This window comes from Loa loa (genome assembly GCF_000183805.2).
Source record: "Loa loa unplaced genomic scaffold supercont3.10, whole genome shotgun sequence".
Lineage (NCBI taxonomy): Eukaryota > Metazoa > Nematoda > Chromadorea > Rhabditida > Onchocercidae > Loa > Loa loa.
The window spans coordinates 136514-159486 of record NW_018108190.1 but is presented as its reverse complement, the minus strand read 5'-3'; the positions used below and the strand labels follow the sequence as shown (position 1 = coordinate 159486).

Here is a 22973-nt window from a genome sequence, read left to right as displayed (position 1 = left end):
ACCTTTAAAAATATTCACGGCAAATTCCCTTCGCATGTTTTACCGTCGTCAGTTATCCAATCTGCACTAAAATTTTAGGAAAATTTTCCTAAATGGAAGTATTCAATGGACAGTTTTTAGTAGGCAGCGTTCCTCAATAACCTCAGATTTCGAGATTTCCTTTGACCACCCCAAATTTCATAATATTTAAATTTTCTTGATTTAAAAACCAAAAGATGTCTTATATTGACTCTATCAAACTCTATCACCATTATTGGGACAGTTCGAGATCAGTAAAACTCCACCTACGTCAGATAAAAACTATGAAAAGAAAGTCATCATGTTTTTAGTGTCTTCCATGAAATATGTTTATATGCTCAAACTGTATTTTAACTGAGGTCATTAAAATTTTAAAATTTATAGGTTTGTCTTGAAATACCTTACTCAGCAACTTTCACTCTTCGCTTGCCAAGGTGGTTTGAACCGAAAACGTTTCCTTCGACATTATTTTATATCATTTTTTATTATCATTTTCTAATCAATTTTTATCACTTAGTATCACCAGTCATTTCTACTGCTATTCAGTGCCAATTAATTCATTATTTGCAAGCTGTATCATACCCTTACAATTTTTGATCAGTTAGTTTGATTATGAATGTAAGAACTTCATAAGAAATGTTCCTTAATAAATCCTCGGGAACATGACTGATTGTGAGTGATATCAAAATGGCAATTTTGACTTTGAACGGACCTATTTTCGGCTTCCTTAAAAAGAGTTAATTTCAATTTTCAAGTGGAATTTCAAAATTGCCAAAAATAATGATGGGAGCTCATAACTGTTCTTCAAAAATGTGACATTCGCGTATAAAAGCTTAAACCATTTTCGAACAGTAATTACTGTATTTTTAAGGAATATGGGAAATTGAGAGAGCCGTTTGAGCATAATAATGTATTTATCAATCACTCAAGTAAAAAGGAAAATGAAGGAATTGATAGTTAGTTGATCAAGGCCAACAAACCCATCTGTCAAAGCAGTTTCGGTAAATTATCATGGTCCCTTAATATATCTAATTATATTATGCTAACATCAAAAAGGACGAATTCTTCTTTCTTTTCAATGCATCTTATAGATGTAACAAATTACAACTCATAGTCTTTTTCGAAAGTAACATTCCAATTTTACAGCATTCCCAGTGTGATACTTTCCAACACGAACTCATGCAGATTTTTCGAGATTTGGAATTTAAAACTAAGACGGGAACCTTCGACTTTCAAATAATAAAAATTACCATAACATTATCATAACTTCTTGCTGTTAGTAGACTGCAATACTAAAATAAATTATTTTATTAACAACAGTATATTTTATCATTTTCGTAATCAGTATGTCCTTTAATGGACTTCACTAATACAACAGCGAAATTCATCAAAATACAAAACTGCTCATAGATTTCGAAATTCATTAAACTAATTTGTTTCCACTTCATTATTCGAAAGAGATTAATTCCTCTTCAATAAATATATCTAGTAAGTAGTCAATAACAAAATGAGCCAGACAACAGTGAAATTCATGCTAATACGTTGATAAAATTTCCTAAAAATTAAGATTTTTCCTTTTAAATCAAATCAATTAAAAAAATAAATCCCGCCCCTCCTCGCATCAACTTCCGCAGTAATATGAACTCGGCACTCTAAACAAGATTTACAATTTTCAGCTTATTTTTCATGCCACAGCTTCTTTGAGTGTATCAAACGGAGTAGCTAAAGGCAATTCGCCACAGTCTATAATTTCAACATCTTGTTGCGGACGATCCCCTGGATGCGTTGCAGTATGTTCAATTTTTCTAACAACATCCATACCTCCTAGAACTTTTCCAAACACAACATGACGACCATCTAGCCATGTTGTTTGCACCTGAAATTATGCTAATTACTATAATATTTCCAATTTATCACCTGAATGAGAATGAAATTTGAGCTGCGATCGTTACAAATGCTCTCTTGTAAATTAACCGTAGTTATGAAGAACTGCGATCCATTGGTGTCTTTTCCTGCATTAGCCATACTCAACCAACCAGCACCGTAATGCTTCAATTTAAAGTTTTCATCATCAAAACGATCACCGTATATACTTTTGCCACCAGTCCCATCTCCTCTCGTAAAATCACCACCTAAATTAAAAAATTCTGGATAACGATTTTTTTATCTATTTCTAGTTAAATCCTAGAAAAGCAAAGCGAAAAATTAACCTTGTATCATGAAATCTTTGATTACACGATGAAATTTGGACCCTTTATAACCGAAACCCTTTTCGCCAGTAGCTAGTGCGCGGAAGTTTTCTGTTGTTTTCGGCACGTCATTACCAAACAGACCTATTTCTATTCTTCCAACCTAAATTTTTGGTAATTTTTGAAAAAACTTCGAAAAACTGTAAAAAATGTATGCATACGGATGTACTAGTCTAGTATAAAACTTCTCCTGACCAGAAAGTTTATTAATTAGCATAAGTAATTGCAGTAGCATATTCGCAAGTACGAACCTTTTCACCACCGATAGCAATATCGAAATAAACTTTTTTAGTAACTGTTACCGTTTCCTTGGCATTGCAAGAGCTATAAAAAATGACAAATATGGTGGCTGTCCTCAGAATGAAGTCCATAATTTCTGAAATGATTTGATAAAGAGTTAATATTGCAGTGGGAAGCATTAACAAATCTCGTCGAAATCTGAAATGAAATATTTCTGTCCATTTGAATTAATATATAATGGAGCAAATATAACACATATATTGTAATATAACACAAATAATGACACTGAAATGGTATGGAACTGTAAGACTGAAATTAAAATCTACAAAATAGAAATATAACAGTTTTTGCATTTTCGACAATGTTCCAGTGCGAAGTTTCTAACTAAATGTTCCCTCCTGTTTCCGGGATTTGTCATTTTTCATTAATTCTAACTACCTTAAGAAACTGAGAATACCAATCCGCTCGACATGTCTCTTCAGTGATAAGGGCAAAATCTTTGGTTAAGTTATCAGATGTAATGAATTTAGGAGTAGATTTACTAGATGCAGTAATATCACATACAAATCTAGCAAGGGTGCTTAGATAGAGTCCTTTCGGAACAAACCTGACAATATTCATTACTCCGGAACGACCGTTTCGAGGTTTATTTTCCGCTTTTACCACCGATGAATATAGGCTCTTTTGCTGATTAGAAAAAATAATGGAAATTCTAAATCGAAAATTACAAAAAAAAGTTCGAGTTATTCAAGATTTAAACAAAAGAAAATCACTTTCCATAATTTAAGACTCGAGATATTTAGAGAGTAGCACTTCATTTATGATAACGGCTGTCCATCAATAAGAAGTGGAGGCCATGCGACAGCTACATGCACGCGAAAGTTTTATGCATGTGAAAGTTGCATGCATGCAATTTGGTAATGCGAACCAAAGAATAAAAGAGTAACCATTGGTAATTACATCGAAGCACGAGAGAGAAATGTAAGCTGTGTAGGGAATGCAACATTGCGGCGCTGTTGATTTTTTTCATTTTTGAAAATGAAAGTTTTGAAAGAGAACAAAGGCTACTCACTAAGGTTGAGTGAAGGGTCAAGAACTTTCCTGTCATGGGTCAAACCGTAAGTATAGGAAGATATAACAGATGAATCGATCTGACAGCACACCAACATTCCTTCATCTTCCGGTTCCTACAGTTCATTAAGAACTGAGAAGGAAGATACCCACACGCACACACCCACATCCACACCCACATAGGTACATACCCACACAAACACACAGATACAGGGCCGAGAAAGCGCATAGAAACGGTGACACTGTGACCGCTCCATCGGTTCGATAGAGAGACGACTACACTCTGCTCGATATTTTTCCAATAAACCTTGAGAATATTTGGAAGGATTGAAGTTATAAATTCTCTAACTAGCTTAAATAGAGCTAAGGCTACGTTCTGGCCCAAGCCAAGAAATCGGTACATAGAAATATCAAATGATTAAAACAATGCAAATTATACAACAATCACTGATCACTGGTTGATTTTATATCTGAAAAGGGTCCAATTAAATTGTAGTTGGCTATTTGTAATAAACTGAAATTGTTTGAACTGGAAAATGGAACCAGAAAAGGGAAATAAAATCACACAGGGAGAAGGTAGATTCCACCAATTTTGAAAACCACAGAAAATGCAATGCCTTATGATTGTATGTATGCATGTATGTATCTATGTATGTATGTATGCACGTATGTATGTATGTATGTATGTACGTATGTATGTACGTATGTATGTATGTATGTATGCACGTTATGTATGTATGTATGTATGTATGGATATATATATATATATTATGTGTATGTGTCTATGGAAGTTTGTGATTTCCTGTGAAATATTTAGTCAGTGATGGAGGTGGGGTGTCTGACTCCAACTTCCACCAATTAATTCTTTAGCCAATATTTTATTTTCCATTTCCAGGAAAAATCAAAAGACGTGAAAGAATGTCACGCCACTCAATGCCATAATTTCACGTTACGTAGATGAAGATGTGGTTGGATGGTTAATTAGTTAATGAGTTCGTGAATCTAGCCACTGCTCTTACGAAATGTTAAATGGATGTGAAACAATGAGTTGAAAATAATGGAAATTGTTGTAATGAAGTTACACAAATTAGAACCCTTTCTGTCATCTCTCTTTGTCTCTCTGTCTCTCTTTTTATTTGACTTGCATAGGACGAAAAGATTTCAACCACTAATTCGAAAGTTAACGAAAGTTAGAAATAATTACTAATATGACACAACGGCATTATATTTCGAATTCAGTTTGAAAATAACATTTTCCTCTAAAATTTCAGAATCTGAATTCTTCTAACTTCTGAATCCAACTTCCAGTTTTCATAAAAGGGTTTCCAGAAGTCCTCAGATGGTGATGCACGTTATCAAATTCAAATCACGACTACACTCAGAGATCTTGGTGGTTAAAAGCACTCATCACTGAACTTCCATACTTCGTCGCCGAGCTTGACGTCACCAACTACTACTACGAAATTGTGCCGCTAAGCCATCATGACGTCAACTTCCCCTCCCTGAGTTTGACATTTTGGAATTTGATTGTTGGATAAGAACAAGTGGTAGAAAACTTTTTTGAAATCATTTTTTTTTTTTGATGGAATTAAGTCAAATTGAATTATTAGATGAAAAGTTTAAATTGTATGCTATCCGACGAAACAACCAGTCAGTCTCATTTCCACTTAGTATGCAAATGAGAAAAGCAAAAGAAAAGAAAAACTGCTAAAAACGGTTTCTGTGCTGGATGTTCGTCACTTTTTGCTTGGATGGTCCACTCGTTCTGAACATTTTGCCTTGTCAGATTTCCTTGATTGCATTAATAAATTAATCCATAAGTAGTTTAGTTACTCAACCTGATACTGAATCTAAGCAGACCAAAGAAATCTGGGATGTTCGAATGTAACGAATCAAACTTTTCGAAGTTTCGCAAACATTCACCTTCCTCCATGCACTACGCTTAATATTTCAAACGCTAACATACCAGATTTAAGTTTTACTTTGCTATAATCCTGAATTCATTCTTTATTTTATAACAATTCAGGGGAATAACTGAAAAAATTGTTGAAATGGCAAATGAAGCAAATTAATCTCTCACAGGCTGTTATTTCGATATGTGTTCGTTGTTCAAAATATTACATATGTGATGATAATCAAGGCTGTATAATAATGAATAGTAGTATTTTTGATAGGTTTAATCTTCAGTCCGGTCCGCTTTCGCTTTTAAATTTATCGGTCATCGCTTTGAATTATTAACCCAAATTGATTAGCAATTTTATTGTTATATATTCCTTAAACTTACTGGCTAACATATCAAGCTTCAGGAATATTTGGTTTTGAAAAGCGAATTTGATCTTCGTATTGGAAATGAACCGATTCTTAAATCAAAAACTGAATTATTATGCCCTGAAACACTAGAACAATGTGTTAAAAAATTAAGACTGATTTTCAATTGCACTGAAAAAAATTGAAATTCTGAAAATTACTTTATCTATTACCCAGTTGTTTCATTTGTTATGACCATCTGCACCAAAATAGTAAAGTTTAATTTTTTTTCATTTAGTCTAAATAAATAAATAAAGCGTTGCCAAAAAAAAATGTTTAGACTTAGCTTTTTCTAGATTTTATAATAGTTACCGTTTGCACTAACCATCTGGACCATAGCTGATTCGAAGAGAAATTTGTTGCTCTGTGGAATATAATTAAATTTTTTTCCCCTCCGAAATACGTGTGGTCATTTAGTTGACCATCAAAGTAAATTTATTTTTTAGTGTCAGCTTATCATTTGAGGCTTTGAGACCTTAGAAATCGCTTTAATTATTCTGCGCTTCGTAAGAATTTTTGATAAGACAAACAATAAGATTTTTGATAATACTATTGCTTTTTATTCGTTGAAACGCTTTAAATTAAAAAATAGATATTATCTAAATTGGAAATCCTCAGAAGCCAGGTCTAATATGAATTAGTAATATTGGAAACACTACTAGAAAATGCACATTCTAATCAATACATTACTTCCAACTATTAATTTAAGTTCAAAGTATTGATACTATAATTCATTTTACCCAACAGTATTCTTCCTTTTTGCTATCGTGTTTCTGATTCATTTAGGAATTTTTCAAAGAAGTAAAATTTTAAAATGGACTGATTCGATTACAGTTAGAACCGAAATATATTTGAAGTACATTCAATGATATGGGCTCTTTTCTGTCCCAAAATATTTCTTAATTCAAGAAGAAGTTATCCGAATTTGTATTTCAAGAAGTCGAAAGTTGAAAGCAATTTTGTTTTGTTTTGTTTTGTTTTTTTTTCAAAAAGACTAAATATAATAAAAGGCATAAAGTTCACTAGGAAGAAGACAGAGACCTATCGAACACGTATATGATAACGTATGTAGAATGCCAAACTCTTGGCTTGAGGAGTTGATTGTGATCAATGATTCATTTCTCCAGTTGCATTGCTCTTGTCAAATATATTTAAATTATTACCACGTTGAAGCATATTTAATTAATCATCTCTTTAGCTAATAAGGTGAGGGCATACGGTATGAAGAGTTTGACTTTTTTTTAAAAATTATCGCATGCTTGGCTTGAATTTAAAATAACGGGAATTCTAATCTATCCACTTAATCAAGCTCATGTGCCACGTTGCTATTATTAGAAGTTTAAAAGAGTAAATTAACTTAAGCGGATGAAGTAGCTTGTGGTTACAAATGCAAAATTATCTGCAGAATCTGATTTAGAGAATATAAATGTTTAGAGGATTTATTTCATTTTTATCGAAACTTGCCAGCTGACCCCTTGTGCAAATGTCAACAAAAATAAATTACATCCACGCCGAGGAATTGAGGAGAAATTCGAAATTACTTTGCACTTCCATTTTTTCAATTACTACTCGTCTCTACTTGTCCATCAGTTTTGTTTATTATATTCATTCCCTTTTCAACGTTTTGAATTAAGTTTCTGAATTTTTCTGCGGTTTACTGTCTTTTTAAATAATGAATGGTTTGTTGAGGTAAATTCTGAATCAGCATAATCACTTAAAATTGCATTTAGATCGAAAGGTTCAAGGAAAAAATGACCTTTAGATGAGTAAATTCATGGAATTAATTAAAGTGCACGAAAATTTTCAAATTTCGACTGTTACTGAATTTCATTTCTATAGGATATATATGCTAATGCAACAGTTCAGAAATGAAAGTGTTTTTTCTCATTTGAAAATATAAAGAATAAATAAATATGTCAACATTCATTGTTGTAATAAAATAAATGTTTCCTTCTCTTGAAGTTCTCGCTATTAAAGATTTATCAGAAATTCGATTATATGAAACCGGAAAAAGACGATAAGAAAGAGAAAATGAAAATCTTCAAATTTGCGTCGTTCCTTTTCCTCACTTCTTGCCTATTCTCACTTTTTTTTAACTCTGGAAAATCTTGCGTTAAAATTGAAACGGTTTGTCGTGATACTACTACTGACATTCCAAGTTAGGTTTCCAGTACTTCTTATTAATTTGATTCAAAGTAATTTCGAGAAATGCCTATCAGTTGAGAAAAAACAGGTATCAAAAGCATCCCAAGAAATAGTATCTTATTTTTCAGATAATTCCTTCCTGAAGTTCGTCGAGTTTTTTAAATTCTGATCTAAATTTAAATTGAAAATTTAGAAATTTGTGTTGAATTTATTGTGAAAGAAGAATTGATTTCTTAACGTAAAAAAAAAAAAAAAACAGAAAAATGTGTATTAATACAATTTTCCGCACTATTTGGAATAGCTTATTATCACTTTTCGTCACCAGCACTTTGCCAGAAGTGGACGCGTTGACAAAAGAAGAGATTAAGCTGTTAGTGGACAATTGGCCCAAGTAAACTTTTTGAAATTTCAAAAAATAGGAAGAAAAAACGAACTTTAAAAATTAACCTTTTTCATCATATAAGCAAAGTTATCAAAAAAGAGTGGAGGGTGACTTTGCTTTTTTCAGATTTCAATCATAGCAATGACATATTTTAGCTCAAATAGTACTTCATATTCTTTCAAGACTTCGATTCGATCTCTTTTCATTTTCTATGAAAATTTCATTTCAGATTGAAAGAAAAAAATCCTGATTTATTCCGAAGAGCTTGGATAAAATCAGCACGAATGAGCGTCAATGTCAAAGTCTGTTTCCTCATTTTTTCTAAAATTTTAAAGATACAAAATACAAAATAGCCTAAAGAACTGCAATGGACGAATTTTGTCGGTGATGAAAAAGGTCGAAATAGTAATACTCTTTGTTCCATAAATTTCTAAATCATTCGATTTGCTTATTCGTCTATGATAAAATGCACGGATGCACTCATTTACTTTCTAGAAGGCAACTGGTTTACGAGATGATGAAGATCCGGAAACCAATGGAAGATTCGTTTCGTTATCGCCATTAATTGAAGATTTCGTCGATAAACTTATTATCGAATTTCGCTGTGATGATATTAAAGTAACCTGCTTTCAGAAGCTTTTTTGTGTGATGACATTCGAAATGTTAAATTTAGGGTAATCATTATGAGCAAAGAGCAATATTTATGCGTGGGTGTAGAAGTAACAGTTCACATACTAATAAGATGACACATTAAGCTTTTCGAAACACTTTAGCTACTTTTTCAGTATCTTTATTTTTGATTACTGGGAGAACAAACATTTTCTCTGACCATTTAGCAGGCAGGTCACACATGATAAGTTTAAATTCCGAATTTTTGTAATTGTGCAATCTATTTTTGGGTTATCCGGAAGAAAACTAATTACCAATTTGTAAATTTTCCAAAAGAGATAGGAATATTTCTCTCCGGAAATAACTAAACAAAATGTTAACAAAATCAAGGAAGTTCACTTATTTTATATAGATAATAACTAAAATTAAATTAAAAAAATTTTGCATAGATAATAGTTGAAATATATAAAAAATAATTAAAACTAAGCTGATTCCAATTATTACATTGTTTTTACTAATTCCAGTTATGTCTTTACTAATTCCACATTGTCCTTACTAATCGACAAATGTTTAGGTGGCAGAAGCTAGTCGCAAACTTGGTGCTAGGCATGTACTTCTTGAAAATTTTCATACAAATTTCTGGGATATTTTTCTGGTAAGAATTAGTGTACTTTGAACTGTTCTAAGTATTGACAAGAGAGAGAGAGAAAGAGAGAGAGAGAGAGAGAAAGGGAGAGAGGGGGAGAGAGCATTGCTATACTTCAAAAGCACCAATTTACTCATTAAATTATTCCTATTTTTTCTTTTTTTTTAACTTCATTACATAATCCTTCATTTTTATTTACTTTTTTACTTAATCATTAAAAATTCGATCATTTAGCTTTCTTTGGAAATATTACTGAAAGATTGAAGAAGAAATACATTGTGTTTTCTTTTTTACTTTCCAGGGCAATTTGATTCATATTATCATTGAAGCGCATTTGGAAGGCGAACAACGAGAAATTGCGACCATTTGTGAAAAATTTTTTTCTTTTTTTGTTAGCTTTATGCGTGATGGATATAAAATGCGAGTACAGGAAGAACTGAGCGGTCGTAGACGCATGAAAGCATAATTATTTATTGTCTAAATCTGTATCAGAAGTCAAATTTTGTTATCCAATTCATTATTCTTTTCAACTCATCTTTTTGATGTTACAAGTCAAAATCGAACCTTTTCCGGAATACCGTTCCTTGAATGATCTGAAAGGAACATTGTTGATTTAAAAAAACGGAAGAAAGCAGACCTTTACCAAACATTTTCATAATTATATCAATTGTCTTCATGTATAAGCGTTGGAAAATTTTCGCTAAATTCAGATCTAATTCATATTATTTTGTTTTTTGGAAAATATATATTTCAAAGTAGCTTTTTTTAAAAAAAAAATAATAAAAAGCCAGTTTTAAATATGGACGTTACGTTCTCGTGCAGAATCGTATAATTTAAATTCAAAGCTTAATTAAAGGCCGATAAGTATGAAAGTTTTGCTTAGGCTTAGCCCTCTTCAAATTTCTTTTCTATTTACGACATTTTGTTCTTTATTTCCATAAAGTCCCCTACATATTTTTTCCATTTAATGGGTATCCTCTCCTTTCAAGACGAATTCTCAAGACACATAGTTAAATTAAGAGCTTTTATCACGCTGAATTAAAGTGAATTGGAATTTCCCTCTTCTCTTTATGATTCTTATAATAACTTGAAATAAACAACGATCACTGTTTAAGTTAAGGGATTTAAATTTTATGTTAAACATTCATGCATTGAAGTTGTCACAAAGAATGTCCTTTCTGAAAATTTTTATCCTGATAGCGTAACTGTGATTGTGTGAACAATGTATGCCATTAATCTTTCAAAATTGATAACATGAAATATTAATTGTAGAAAATAAATCTTTTTTATTCTTTGATTTTTTAATTAATAAAGATGTAAATTATGTGAACTTTATTTGTGGTGAAAATCCGTTCAAGTTAACGTTTGATATCGATATTAATAAACAGAACACTAACAGTACCGCTGTTAGTCTTTTCCTTAATTGCATACTTTCAGGCTTTCTTCATTGAAGACTAAATAAAGCGGCGCAAAAGTTGCCTGTTAAGTTTGAAACTTTGGATTAGCCAATTCTTTTTCGATTTGTTTGCAAGTGAAAAATATGAAAAGATTTCAGAAGGAAAAAAAAAGTAAATGAGAGTGGAATGATTGAGATATACTGTGTAAAAAGCTCTGCATAGAATCCGCCAAACTAAACTTCTTCTAGCTCCGCTCATTAATTGGCCAACAAGTCCAACATAGTTTTCTTAATCATTCCGGTTTCATTTAATTTCATTTTAGCATTTCCATTCTAATCTTTAATTTGTATTTCATTTATTGCTGCGCGTTTATATTATTTTTTCATTCTTTTGTTATTACATCATTCATTTGTATTATTTTATTTATGCACAGAGACATTATTACGATATTTCAAAATGAGATGACAGATTTTGTTCAATACCGATCAGTTCCCTCCCTTCCTTACAATGGGCCATTACTCTTTCAGAAATAAAGATAGATTTGTCCCCAATTTCCATATGTTTTTGAGAGCGCTAATTTAGGAGTATGTCACACTTTTACACCTTAACTATCACTCTATGAACGATACTAACAACCATTGCTTAGTGAATAATTTTCTATGATACCTCAGTTCATTTCGCTCTGACATGATGAAGTCTTTTTGATCTTTGATAACTAAAAAACTCTGCCTTCTTTCGTAACGGAAAGTTGAGTTTGTTTAGGTCAAAAGTTAATTGGAAACATGGAAAAATGATGGGGTTAAGTGTGGAATTGATGATCATTCAATGGAAATTAAAATAATACGATAAAAAAGTAATGGATTGCTGCCATCGTTTAATCCCATGGAATAAATGTCATCAACGATACCAATAAATTATCCATTTATGACAAAATTTGTCATTGTATATACATTTGCGAACAAATATTGTTATTTTTGTGTTTCAGTATGATGAAATGGTATTGTGTGATCTTGGTGTGACCGCAGTTTCATCGCACAACACGACAAAAAGTAGAAAGGTCTTTTGCTAATCTCAATATGACATTTTACAGTAGTTTTAAAAGTTCAAATTATAGTTTCTCGCTGAAAATGTACATTTTTTGAGATTAAAGAATATCCGAAATCAAACAGTTTGGAATTTGAGGTCTCTGTTATTCTAATGCTTAGAAAGAAATATTGTAATGACAACAGTCGAATTGTTGTCAACTTTGCTTCATACACAAAAAGTGCTGCATACTGCATAAAAATGAAAAGAACAACAATTAGTAATGTCCTTATTATGAGATTTTATCATGATTTGAAGTTTAAAAAATGTCCAGTTACGAATTAAGGAAGGATAGAAAACTAATTACTTTTTAGGCTCAACTTTTTCAATTAAATAACAATAAAAGATAATTCACATTATTTTAAACATTTGCGAGAAAAATTTTTAGAAACGTAAAGAAGATGTCTTTGGCAGTAAAGGCACAACCATAAAAGAGAAATTAGGCACTTTGGATAATCACAGATGACAACGGCACAATGAACACTAAAAAGAAACAGTTACATAATGAGTACCCGCAATTAATATCACATTAAACACGCAGCAGGTTAGGTGTTAATCATAGAACTCACACATTCCCTTGACATGAAATGTATTCTAATTATACTCGAGGCTTCTTCCTGATCTGCGATCATTGCCGGAGAATGAAATATGGATGATCACTCTAAATATAAGCCTAGAGCGAGAAAGCCGAGTGTTTTCGAACCTATTTTCAAAAATATGAATTTCAGTAAATGTTCAGAGAGTAGATGGAAGACAAAATTTTTCAATCCCATTATTTTAGAACTTTAAAATATTGTTTTTTCTATGCTAAAATTTGATGCTGAATTGCATTACACCTCAATGATGTTGCGCGTTCTTTGATTTACACCTTGGTGAACTAAAGCTGCAACATGATGAACCCGATGGAAAGCAGAAGGCACATCTACAACATGGTATTAAGCACCTGGTCAGTAGGAAATAAATAATGAGCAATAAAATTATATAAACAATAACATCGGTAATCATCATAACGAAATTTGAAATGGACGAAATACCGTTAGCCCAGTTCACAGGATTGAAATTGCTTAAAAAACCTCCCAGAGTTAATTTATTGCATTCTGGACAATGACCATCAATTTCCTTCCAAGTGTTTTCCAGCAAATTAATCTGCAATTAGTTATCATTTAGCAGTGCACTCCTTCGTATGCTAAATAATTGCATTTGTAAATAATGACTTCTTCCATGAGTATCACAGCATTATTGTGATAAACTTGTAACTATCAATAACTATCAGCGTATCACTATCAACGATTATGAGCAAAGTATAAACGAGATAATCAGAATTGGAACTACCTCGAGAGCAACTTCTTTGAATACAATTATTCTACAGATTTCTTCTTGTCCACTGGAACCATCACTATCAGCATGAAGACAAATCATGCGGTCCCCACCATCAATCAGTGCGGGCAAGGGTACAATAAGAGTTTTGTTGGTACCTCGTATATCACCGATATAGGTTGTGAAGCTAAAATCAATACATAAATATCAATTTCTAAGCGAAATTTTCCTACTATACCATTTCTTATCGTTTTCCGATTAAGTAATTTGAAAACTTTGTCCCATTCTTTCTGTGCAAGCAACCTTCATTCTTATTGCATAAAAAATTTTCTGTCATATTTATTCTGAAATATTACACAAAAAACTTACTGAAATTCATCAGAGCTGCTTTTATCTGTTGTCTTCTTTACGGTACCATGTATAATACCGGTAGCATTGTAAACAGTCAGATTAAAGAAACGGTTTGATTTGAAATCCACAATTACAGTACCCGAAAAATCGTCCATTTTAGAAAAATCATGCACGAACGACAAACTGTATGCGTCTTCATGAAGCTAGAATTTGAGTTTTTACTTCTAATTACAACAATTTGAATTTAAAGATCATCTTTGGATGACGAAAAGTTTTACGAGATTGAAGAATCGAGATACCTGTAGAGCAACTCCTACATTGGTACTCTCAGAATGTGTCACCATAACATGACGTCCAGATCCTTCAGAAATTCTAGCACTTCCTATCCATGGATAGATTCGTTCCACAGCTGCTCCCAGCGCAAAACGTTCCGGATTCTGCAATGCATATTCAGCCGATAAGTAATAGTGATGTGCCTATTGCTTTATGCTGTATTTATAATCAGTTACGATAGCGAATAAATTCAGGTGGACTTTTTAGATCCACAACTCATTTCCATCGAATTTCAATAAATCTAATCTAAGGCTCAATCAATTAAAGTTCCTTGCTAAATTCAGTTGATAATTTAAATTTCAAATAAACGTGCTTTTAAAATTAATGAAATTCAACATCCATCCTAATTTGAAGTAAGAAATGGCAAACCTGAGGATCATTGTAATCCACATAATGATGAGCATCGAGGAAACTCTGCGATTTTTGGTCTTTGCAATTTTCAACCTTTGCCAAATGCATCCTTTGTATTTTAACCTTCCCATTTCGTACTGTGAAATGTCCCAATGCATCTTTACGAAACCATCCCAGTTTTTCGAAACTAAAAATTAATTTATAAAGAAAAAAAAATTCAAGTTGTCATAGCTATAGAAAGGTAGAAAGGTTACTTGTCATTACATAAAACGCACTTGTTTTCATTGATTTCATTAATAATTTGTTGTCGTAATTCACCCATTTCACCATTAGGATTAATTGCTGTAAAATACATTCCAGTTTCCAGCTGATGACTAGCTCGACCTCCTGCACTTACTCCTAATTCCAGCCTTCGCCATCTAAATTATGATTGGTAAAAATCTGAAATTTAACAGTAAAAGGACATTCGACCTTCCCAAAGTCTCAGAGGTAAATCCGAAAATGAATGATTTTACTGATGGATGACTGTCAAGAAGTAAGTTATTGTGGAATAAAAAATACTTTCAGAAATTACCTGTCCAAAAACAGCCATTGTGTCTGACCATCAACTTCAACTCGAATCGTATTCTTATCCTTTTCAATCCATCGGCCAGCTGTATAATCATATGCAACATATTTGAAGGTGACAAATGTCGTTGGTTGCTCTAACTTCATTGCCACGTATGATTTGTTTTGGTACGGTGTGAAACTTACCTTAAAAATAAATTAATTGCCAAATTGGATAACATTTGTCCTCGAATCTTTCCCCATCTTTAAATATCAGTTGATGTTATCTGTCCAAATAAGTAAACTTTTCAGTAATTGGAACTTATAAATAATGTATAAATATTTTAAATTCATCTTCAATCAATTAGAGAAAAAAAATTCTATCTTCAATAGTTACTTCTAAAATGTATGATCCCAGTGGGAGTTAATTTTACCTCGCAGCATAACTTGGACTGACTGCCAGGTAAACATCCAGTATCCGCTTGATTTGGATGAAACGTTCGAAAACAATTTTCTTGTAATGACTGCAAATACTTTTAAATTCGTGAATTAGTGGTAATATTAATGATAAGAATAAATTGTTCTGTCATAAATCTGTAACAAACAATCACCCTGCTTATATATATATATAGGTTATCTCGAATAAAATTTAAAGGTCTTATGTAAAATTCATTGGCTAATAGGAAATGCACGATAACATTGAAATAATTTTATTCTGTTCAGCAAACCTTATCTATCAGTCTATTCGATTCATCCGTAGACATTTACTTGTTTTCATTTGTGAGCAAACTTTACTAAATATTTGCTTTTTATCTCTAATATAGTACATCTGTAACTACTCATAGTATAATGAACTTTGACGTTTGGCTGTATTGTCACGTTTGCTTTTAATTTTAATACATTGATAGCCTCATGTATTCCGTAATTGGGTCAGTTCATAATTGAATACTGTCGAACCAATTCAATTATTCCATGTTATCCTTTTGTTCAAAAAGCTATTTGCTTACTTTGGCTAAGCCAAAAGACCTTCAGATTACGCCGAACTTCTTAATCTTCCTTCAGGAATGAGCTATCTGTCCTACCTTAATGAGCTAAATTTAGACAGATATTGGATAATCAATTTAATTACTTTGTAAGTGTGTAAGCTTTGGAGCAAAGAATTTTCTCAGCTTTAAATGTTATCTTGAAATTTCAACCGTGCATTTCTTACTTTCTCATTCTTCATTCAATCGTAGTCAATAAAATTTCCCGTTCTTGTCCTACTTTTATAATTAAATTAACTTCAGAGTAGAAAAAAAACTAGAAACGAGATATAACTTTGAACTAACTTGTGTAGTATTACTGTAGGCGCAATGGGTAAAAGAATATGTTCTGGCGGAGCAAATATCTGAATTAGCGTCACACTCACAAATACAAGATGTTCTTACTTCTGGGATTGCAAATTCGTACTGCTGAGAAATTGGATGATGGTGCTCTAGTTGTGATAATGTCAACGTATGTAACCATCCTTGGTCTTGACTTCTGATATCATTAATTAACTTATTTGGAATAAGAACAGAAGAAAATAATACTTATTATCAATAATTACTTATTTGTTACTCTTTTAAGCTTACTTTAGTTTTCCAATGGCTGTTTCTGTACTTCATTCTTTAATTCTACATCACTTTGGTTTCACTTTGAATTAAAGAAAAAAAGGAAAGAAAACGGCGGTACAGAAAAAGCATCTGAAGTTATTTTAGATTAATATTTGCAATTTATTCAGCTAAAATGGAATACCTTGCACTGAGGACATCAATGAATAATGAATCCCTCTCATTGGTGTTATTTTCTAATCGGAAACAAGCGGTATTTTGAAGACCAATGCGAATATTGATTTGTATAGTGCGGATGAGATTATCACCGGATGCTGCAATTTGTCCATTCTATTAAATTGGAAGTAAACAAATTTTTTAGAACTGCAGAAAAAAAGCCAATAGAAATGAGTAATGGAAGAATTTACAATGCATATTATTCAATCATTCGTTTCTGTCATTTGATCCTTAATTATTATTTTTGATAATCCCAATTATAATTGTCAATTTTACTTTCAGAATTAATTTGAAAATTTTCAATGACTCGTCATAATATAAATTAGCGTTTTTATGGAAATTTTTTTGAACTAACAAAAGTGTCATCTATCGTTACAACAAACTTTTTTTTAAAAAAAAAGTCCTTTTGATTCAGTCGTCGAGCGATGCTGATTTTCTTACTAATTATTCTTGTTTATTGTTCACAGACAGTAATAATTTGAAATGTTCGCATGAATCAAAGGTTTGATCTTTTAAGAAAAACTTGAAGTTTACTGTTTTCTTTTCTTACTTTAATATTTAAAGTTTTATGCCAGCTATGAGAGCAATTTGTATGTCAAAACTGAAAAGTTTTGTTTAAGAATTAATTTGAGAGAGAAAATTGGAAAAGTTCGAGAAACTTATTCCGTTATTCTAAAAAAGTAACATACATTTGAAACAAATAAAAAGCTTTTTGTCCTTTAAAGAGTATTTTTTTGGAAGAATAATGAGCTAATTAATGTTTACTTCAATTAAGTGAACATTTCTTAAATTTTACATTTATAATCTTAAAAACGCTTGCAGTGTGTTGAAACTAACCATGAGAAAGCACTGATTTGATGACAGCAGTTTTTGTGCAATGTGGTGGTACTATAAGGGATAAAGGTTGTAATATCTCGGGAGCTAATGGTGGTGGCGATCCGAAAATCCATGGAATCAAACGCGTCGCCAAGATACACCTTAATAGGCATGCCAACCTCATCCTTTCGGCCTTTGCAACCCTTTAGAATTTCTTTCAATCTGACTATTTGTCGACTGCGTCTTGAATGTTCACTGAAATTTTGGTAATATGTTAGAAACAAAGTCATTACTTCTTTTAAAATGAGACATAGAAACTGAGAAGGTATCACAGAAATACAAAAACTATCGATTTCTGAGTGGAATGAAAGGTAAATTGGAAAGGCATTCGAAAAAAAATTTTGCAAGAAATTAGTAATGCAATCGTATTGGCGAGGACTCGATGAAAATGAAACCAAAACAAATTTCCAAATAACTTGCTATCATTTCAATTCTTCCATTTTCAAAGATCTTAATTTTCCCCAACGTGGTGTTCGATACGAATATAATTACATATCATATGGACATGCCGATGAAAATTTACATCAATTTTCACACGGTTTGATTAAATTCTTCTGACCACCACTAATGATTAACAGTATCACTGCTATTCCAGAAAATTCCGGGTTCGAGCACTTCTTCTAAACAGAACAACTGATCTATGTTCTCGGGATTTACTTCGAAACAGCCATCGCGGTGAACTTCGAAATCACAAATACCTTATATTTCCTTAAAGCTGTTAACGGTGAATTTTTACCAGTCAATGAGGCCTTGAATGAAAAATAAAGTAGAAAGTTCGAGAGAGAAAAGTAGAAAGAACAATTGATAAGGGAAGAGGAGAGAGAGCAGATAAATAAAAATTAATTTATCTCTCCTATCAGCAGAAAAATTTGAAAATTTTTCAATTAATTTTCGAGAAATTTTTCATTTGCAATAAAATATGATGTGAGAGTGTCATTTAAATTTAATAAAATTACTTCATTTACTTAAATGTTCAAAACAATAACCTTATTGCTTTTTAAGTTTTTACAAAATTATTTGCCCAACTCTTTTTCAAAATGCTTTCATGAAAACCGCTCTAAAAATTATGGTATTAAATCAAAAAAAAAACAGTAAAAATAAAAATATATGTATAATCCGTGTTCTAATTTTCTAAATGATTACTAAATCAAATTTAACAGAAAATATGAATTTTATAGATCTCTTCAAATGCTAGGAAACTGAAGAAGGAAAGGAAAGGTAAAAGATAAGAAGTAATGAACAGATAGCATTCTGGACCTGAACGAAGAGTAGTGTGAAGGAAGAATTGATGAAAGAAGCGAGCCCTGCAAAGCAAATTGAGAGAAAACGGGTCGTTCGTCAAAGTCTGTCACATACGAAGAAGTTGTAATAGTATCGACGATTCTCAGGCATTAAATTTTGCAAATTAACGCAATATTAATTAGATTAACACGATTTTCGTCATTCATCATGGTTCCGCATAATTGATAATTTCACACCCCCACAGAATTTAGGATAATGAACTTATCAGTCAATGATCTTCAAATATGCGAGCCCATCTTTTAGAGAGTCTCATTTACTTTTATCTTACCGAACCTTCCAATTTCCCTCAAACAATTTCATAGTTATGAAAAATTTTGCAACATGTAAAATAGATTTTTTTCATTTGCAAATTTTAGATGCAATATCATAAATTTTACATGCTAGAGATTCTCCAAATTTTTGTCTAACATTCTTCAGCCTCTCTGTAAATTAGAGAACTATTGATCTCTTAATTAATTTTCTTATGGAAGATAACAGAGTCGAATGTTTAACTCATTCAGAGCCTCAAAACTTACTAATTTTTGAAACAATAATCACTCAAAGCCGTGTGCATTTTATATTTGGTATGCATTAATGAAAGGAGTCAAACAGGTCGCTAGGCTAAACTCTAAGAGTTTTTAAAATCTTGGATCCTTGGATTGCATCCCTTCACTCCATACTGTTTGTGAAATAAGTTATTGATGGCATCGTTGCAGACAGTATGGCATGTGTCATTGCTAACTATTGAGTTAATAAGAGATTTTTTTGGAATGATGGTTGACACGTGTCAAGTTCAAATGATTGAATACTCCGTTATCCTTGCCAATTCAACCTCTATTCTTCGCCGAACATAAACATACCACAGCGAAAAGTTGTGTGTCAACCATACTACTCCATATCAGTATTTTTGTTATATTTCATCAATTGTCATGCAATTTATACAGATTCACACAATGATTGGCAGTAATGGACATTATACTATCCATTGGTTTTATTCTACTCTATTGCTTTCATTTGTTATCTTTAATCACTGATATAAAACCAATAGTTATACTTCAACACATTTTAGTTCTTGACAAGTTTATAGATTTAATCATGTAATATTTGAGGCAGCATATATCACTATGACAAGAACATTTAATTCATGCTCTTAAGAAATTCTACCACAATGTGACATTATGTGGTGATATTACATAATTTTGAATTGAGTGGTGAATTGTGGGAATCAATATGATCCAATCACTTGAAAATCACTATTTTCTTAGATTATAAACTCAGTCGCTGATAAGTTCCATGATGATTGCCATCAAAATGCATCATTTTTTCTCCTGCTGATGGCTCTTCAATGACAATTCCATCTAGTGCTTTAAATCAATAATGAAGTTTCCAAATAAGTGGAAAAAATTAGAATTTACTTACAAGAATTAATTAGAGATTAGACAGTAAGTTCACACTTACATTTTACATCTAAGACTGTATAATATCAGCTTTAAAATTTAACTAAATGTTTATGTGTTGTATACAAACAAGTCATAAATGTCCATAAAAGTCAATAAAAGGGCGTTGAGCAATAAGACAACCTGCAGTTTCATAATCAACAGAAGGTCTTGTTTACTTTTCAATTAGCCTTTTCAGACTTTGCGCTCTTTTCTATCAACCATAATTGAGAACTTTATTGCAGGTTGCATAAATTTCATTCGTACTGTTACAAGAATTTAAGGTAGTTTACAAGGAAGAATAGGTTTTATGATGGAAAAATAGTTTTAAAATACTTTTATTATGTAAATTCGGAGCTAAATTAATGATAAAGCTTTTCATACGTCACAAATTTTATCCTAATTTGATATAAAGAGCAGCAAAAAATTGAATTGACCAAGTGATTAATTAATAACTGTTGCACATTTTGAGTTCAAAAAGAAATGCAGTATTTGGTGAGCTTTTCAAGTTTTCTTCTTTCCATAGTTATAATTTAAAAAAATGTTTTACGCAAACAACGAAAAAGCTTTTCTGAGACTAAAGTGAAATTTCATTTCAGAAAAACTTTAATGTCCTAAGACAAGAACATCAAAGTTTTGAAATTGAATTGCATTTCAATCATTACTGTCCAATTTTATGGAAAGCCAATGCGCAAAAGGTGAATGATACTTTGTAAAAATTTATAGGAATTGAGCTTACTTGACAAGTTGTCAAGTGCAGGATCATTTTATGGTCATCCCGTAACGACAATCAATTATTACTGCAAATTAAATAGGATAATCATAAATCCAGATGAACGTCATATATTTCAAATTCACATGTGCACTCCCGCACACATATGGAATGACTAATCATTGTCGGGAGAGGAAGGTGCCACATGTCACAGAGCTCAAAAGAATTCCATGAATTGGATGAGAATGTAAAATAACTCGGTGAAATGATAGTTTAAAATTGAATTACTTGTGAAAATTAGCTAATTGCAAGAAATGCAGTGTATAGAAGCAGCGAAAGATATCTGGGAGTTATTCCCCGACTGCATTGGGACTACGCCGGAAGACCTTGATGAATTTTCATTTTGCATAAACTTAGTTTTATATCTGTGATTAAAGCCTAATGAAAATTATATTTCAATCCAGCATAATTTGTCATAAAAGTGTTTTTGAAAAACTGAAATAGGAATAGTAATTTCTAGAACAGGGTGACATTATTGATGACGGAAGAAAAGCAATAACAGCAAGAGAATGATAATTAGTATAACCATTACGTAACAAGTGCTTGAGAGAAGTGCCAGGACCGGAAGACTTTTTTCTAGTTTTCTACTTCATTAGCAAAGACATCATAGCAACAATCATCAAATATAGGCTCCGAATTTGAAATTGGTCACCAATGAGCCGCGGAGAGGAAATATCGATCAACTCGTTTTTCTGCAAGTTAAACTGTTCATGTAATTAATAAGCTGAGATGTGTCACAATTTGACGTGGTTGTGCATGCAGAACCAGCTCTTGTTACAGATTTAATTTTCGATCATTAATTCTTTTTTATGCTATGCTAATTGCTCATTTCCTAGGATAAGTAGAGCAAAACAGAAATTACGGATTTACGATTTCCAGAATGAAGTCACAGATTATCAGAAGATACAACAAAGTAATATTCTAAGTCTCGTGGAATTACAGTAGTAAAACTGTTGTTAAGTGCGTGAAAATAAGAAGTGGCCAATTTAAGGAGGTGAGCGGAGAATAATCATAAAATTATCCTCGAAGTCTGAAGGTTAGTTGGTGATTTGGAGACTGTAGTCGTAATCTTAGAAGGCAATCGCCGAAAGCGGTCTAATTCGTTATCTAATGCCGGCCGCAATAACAAAAGGTTTTTAACTTTCAAATTAAAGAAAGTGGAAGGGAGGAGGTGTCAATTGCAATAAATTCCATACACTACATATACACAAACACATGTACACACACTTATACATAAGTTTGCATATCGACAAATCCATAAATTCACATCTAGCAAAAGCAAAAAGCCAGAAAGAGGTCATAAGTTCGTTCGTTAGCCGAGCTTGTCAACTCCTCTCAAATAAATCCTTCATTTTAATGACGTATAGATAATTTCCGTAACAGTTCTAGACTTAAGATCAGAAACGAGTCTTGAAATTGTACGTTTTCGCTTCCATCAAGGAACTTAGAAGTATTCTGTGTACTTCACTATCATCTAACAATATTCAGGATTCTTTTATATATCAAAAATTGGAGCAATTTGCTCTAATGAATATATTACTTCTTGTTTGTCTTATTCTACTTGTTATCAGTACTGCCACGCTTCAAACGAATGAATTGAAGGATTGGAAAATAACAAACAACACATCTTCCATTACTTTCTCCTTCACTACATTATCATTATCGTATCACTTCTATCAAAGCATTTCAGCAATGAAGTAAAAGTGTAGTTCAATTATACCAATTGCGTCTAATTTTAATTTTGCAACGACTAAC

The 22973-nt window shown here is 31.9% G+C and overlaps 3 protein-coding genes across 3 annotated transcripts; 1 reads left to right on the top strand and 2 right to left on the bottom strand.

The window, feature by feature from the left end:
• Window positions 1–1418: 1418 nt before the first annotated feature.
• Window positions 1419–2649, bottom strand: LOAG_00699 (cyclophilin-type peptidyl-prolyl cis-trans isomerase-15). The gene is made up of 4 exons (XM_020445521.1): window positions 2519–2649; window positions 2229–2370; window positions 1993–2150; window positions 1419–1894 (listed from the first exon to the last, which is right to left on the bottom strand). Exons 1-4 carry the CDS (start codon window positions 2636–2638, stop codon window positions 1703–1705), a joined length of 612 nt encoding a protein of 203 aa, XP_020304030.1. The 5' UTR covers window positions 2639–2649; the 3' UTR covers window positions 1419–1702.
• A 5644-nt stretch (window positions 2650–8293) lies between these two features.
• Window positions 8294–10133, top strand: LOAG_00698 (hypothetical protein; the record flags this gene model as incomplete). Its single annotated transcript, XM_003136238.1, has 5 exons — window positions 8294–8421; window positions 8642–8714; window positions 8908–9030; window positions 9596–9676; window positions 9969–10133. The coding sequence occupies 5 exons, from the start codon at window positions 8294–8296 to the stop codon at window positions 10131–10133; spliced, it is 570 nt and encodes a 189-aa protein (XP_003136286.1).
• Window positions 10134–12977: 2844 nt separating this feature from the next.
• Window positions 12978–17853, bottom strand: LOAG_00697 (hypothetical protein; the record flags this gene model as incomplete). The annotated part of the gene is made up of 12 exons (XM_003136237.1): window positions 12978–13069; window positions 13182–13293; window positions 13480–13651; window positions 13834–14018; window positions 14115–14252; window positions 14518–14686; window positions 14775–14918; window positions 15074–15252; window positions 15480–15569; window positions 16374–16566; window positions 16822–16951; window positions 17691–17853. 12 exons carry the CDS (start codon window positions 17851–17853, stop codon window positions 12978–12980), a joined length of 1767 nt encoding a protein of 588 aa, XP_003136285.1.
• Between the last annotated feature and the right edge of the window lie 5120 nt (window positions 17854–22973).

Coding starts and splice junctions, on each gene's coding strand:
- LOAG_00699 (XM_020445521.1), bottom strand. CDS start 2,638: ATGGACTTCATTCTGAGGACAGCCACCATATTTGTCATTTTTTATAGC. Junction 2,151..2,228: donor CAAAGATTTCATGATACAAG/GTTAATTTTTCG, acceptor TTTTTAATTTAG/GTGGTGATTTTACGAGAGGA. Junction 1,895..1,992: donor CGCAGTTCTTCATAACTACG/GTTAATTTACAA, acceptor GCATAATTTCAG/GTGCAAACAACATGGCTAGA.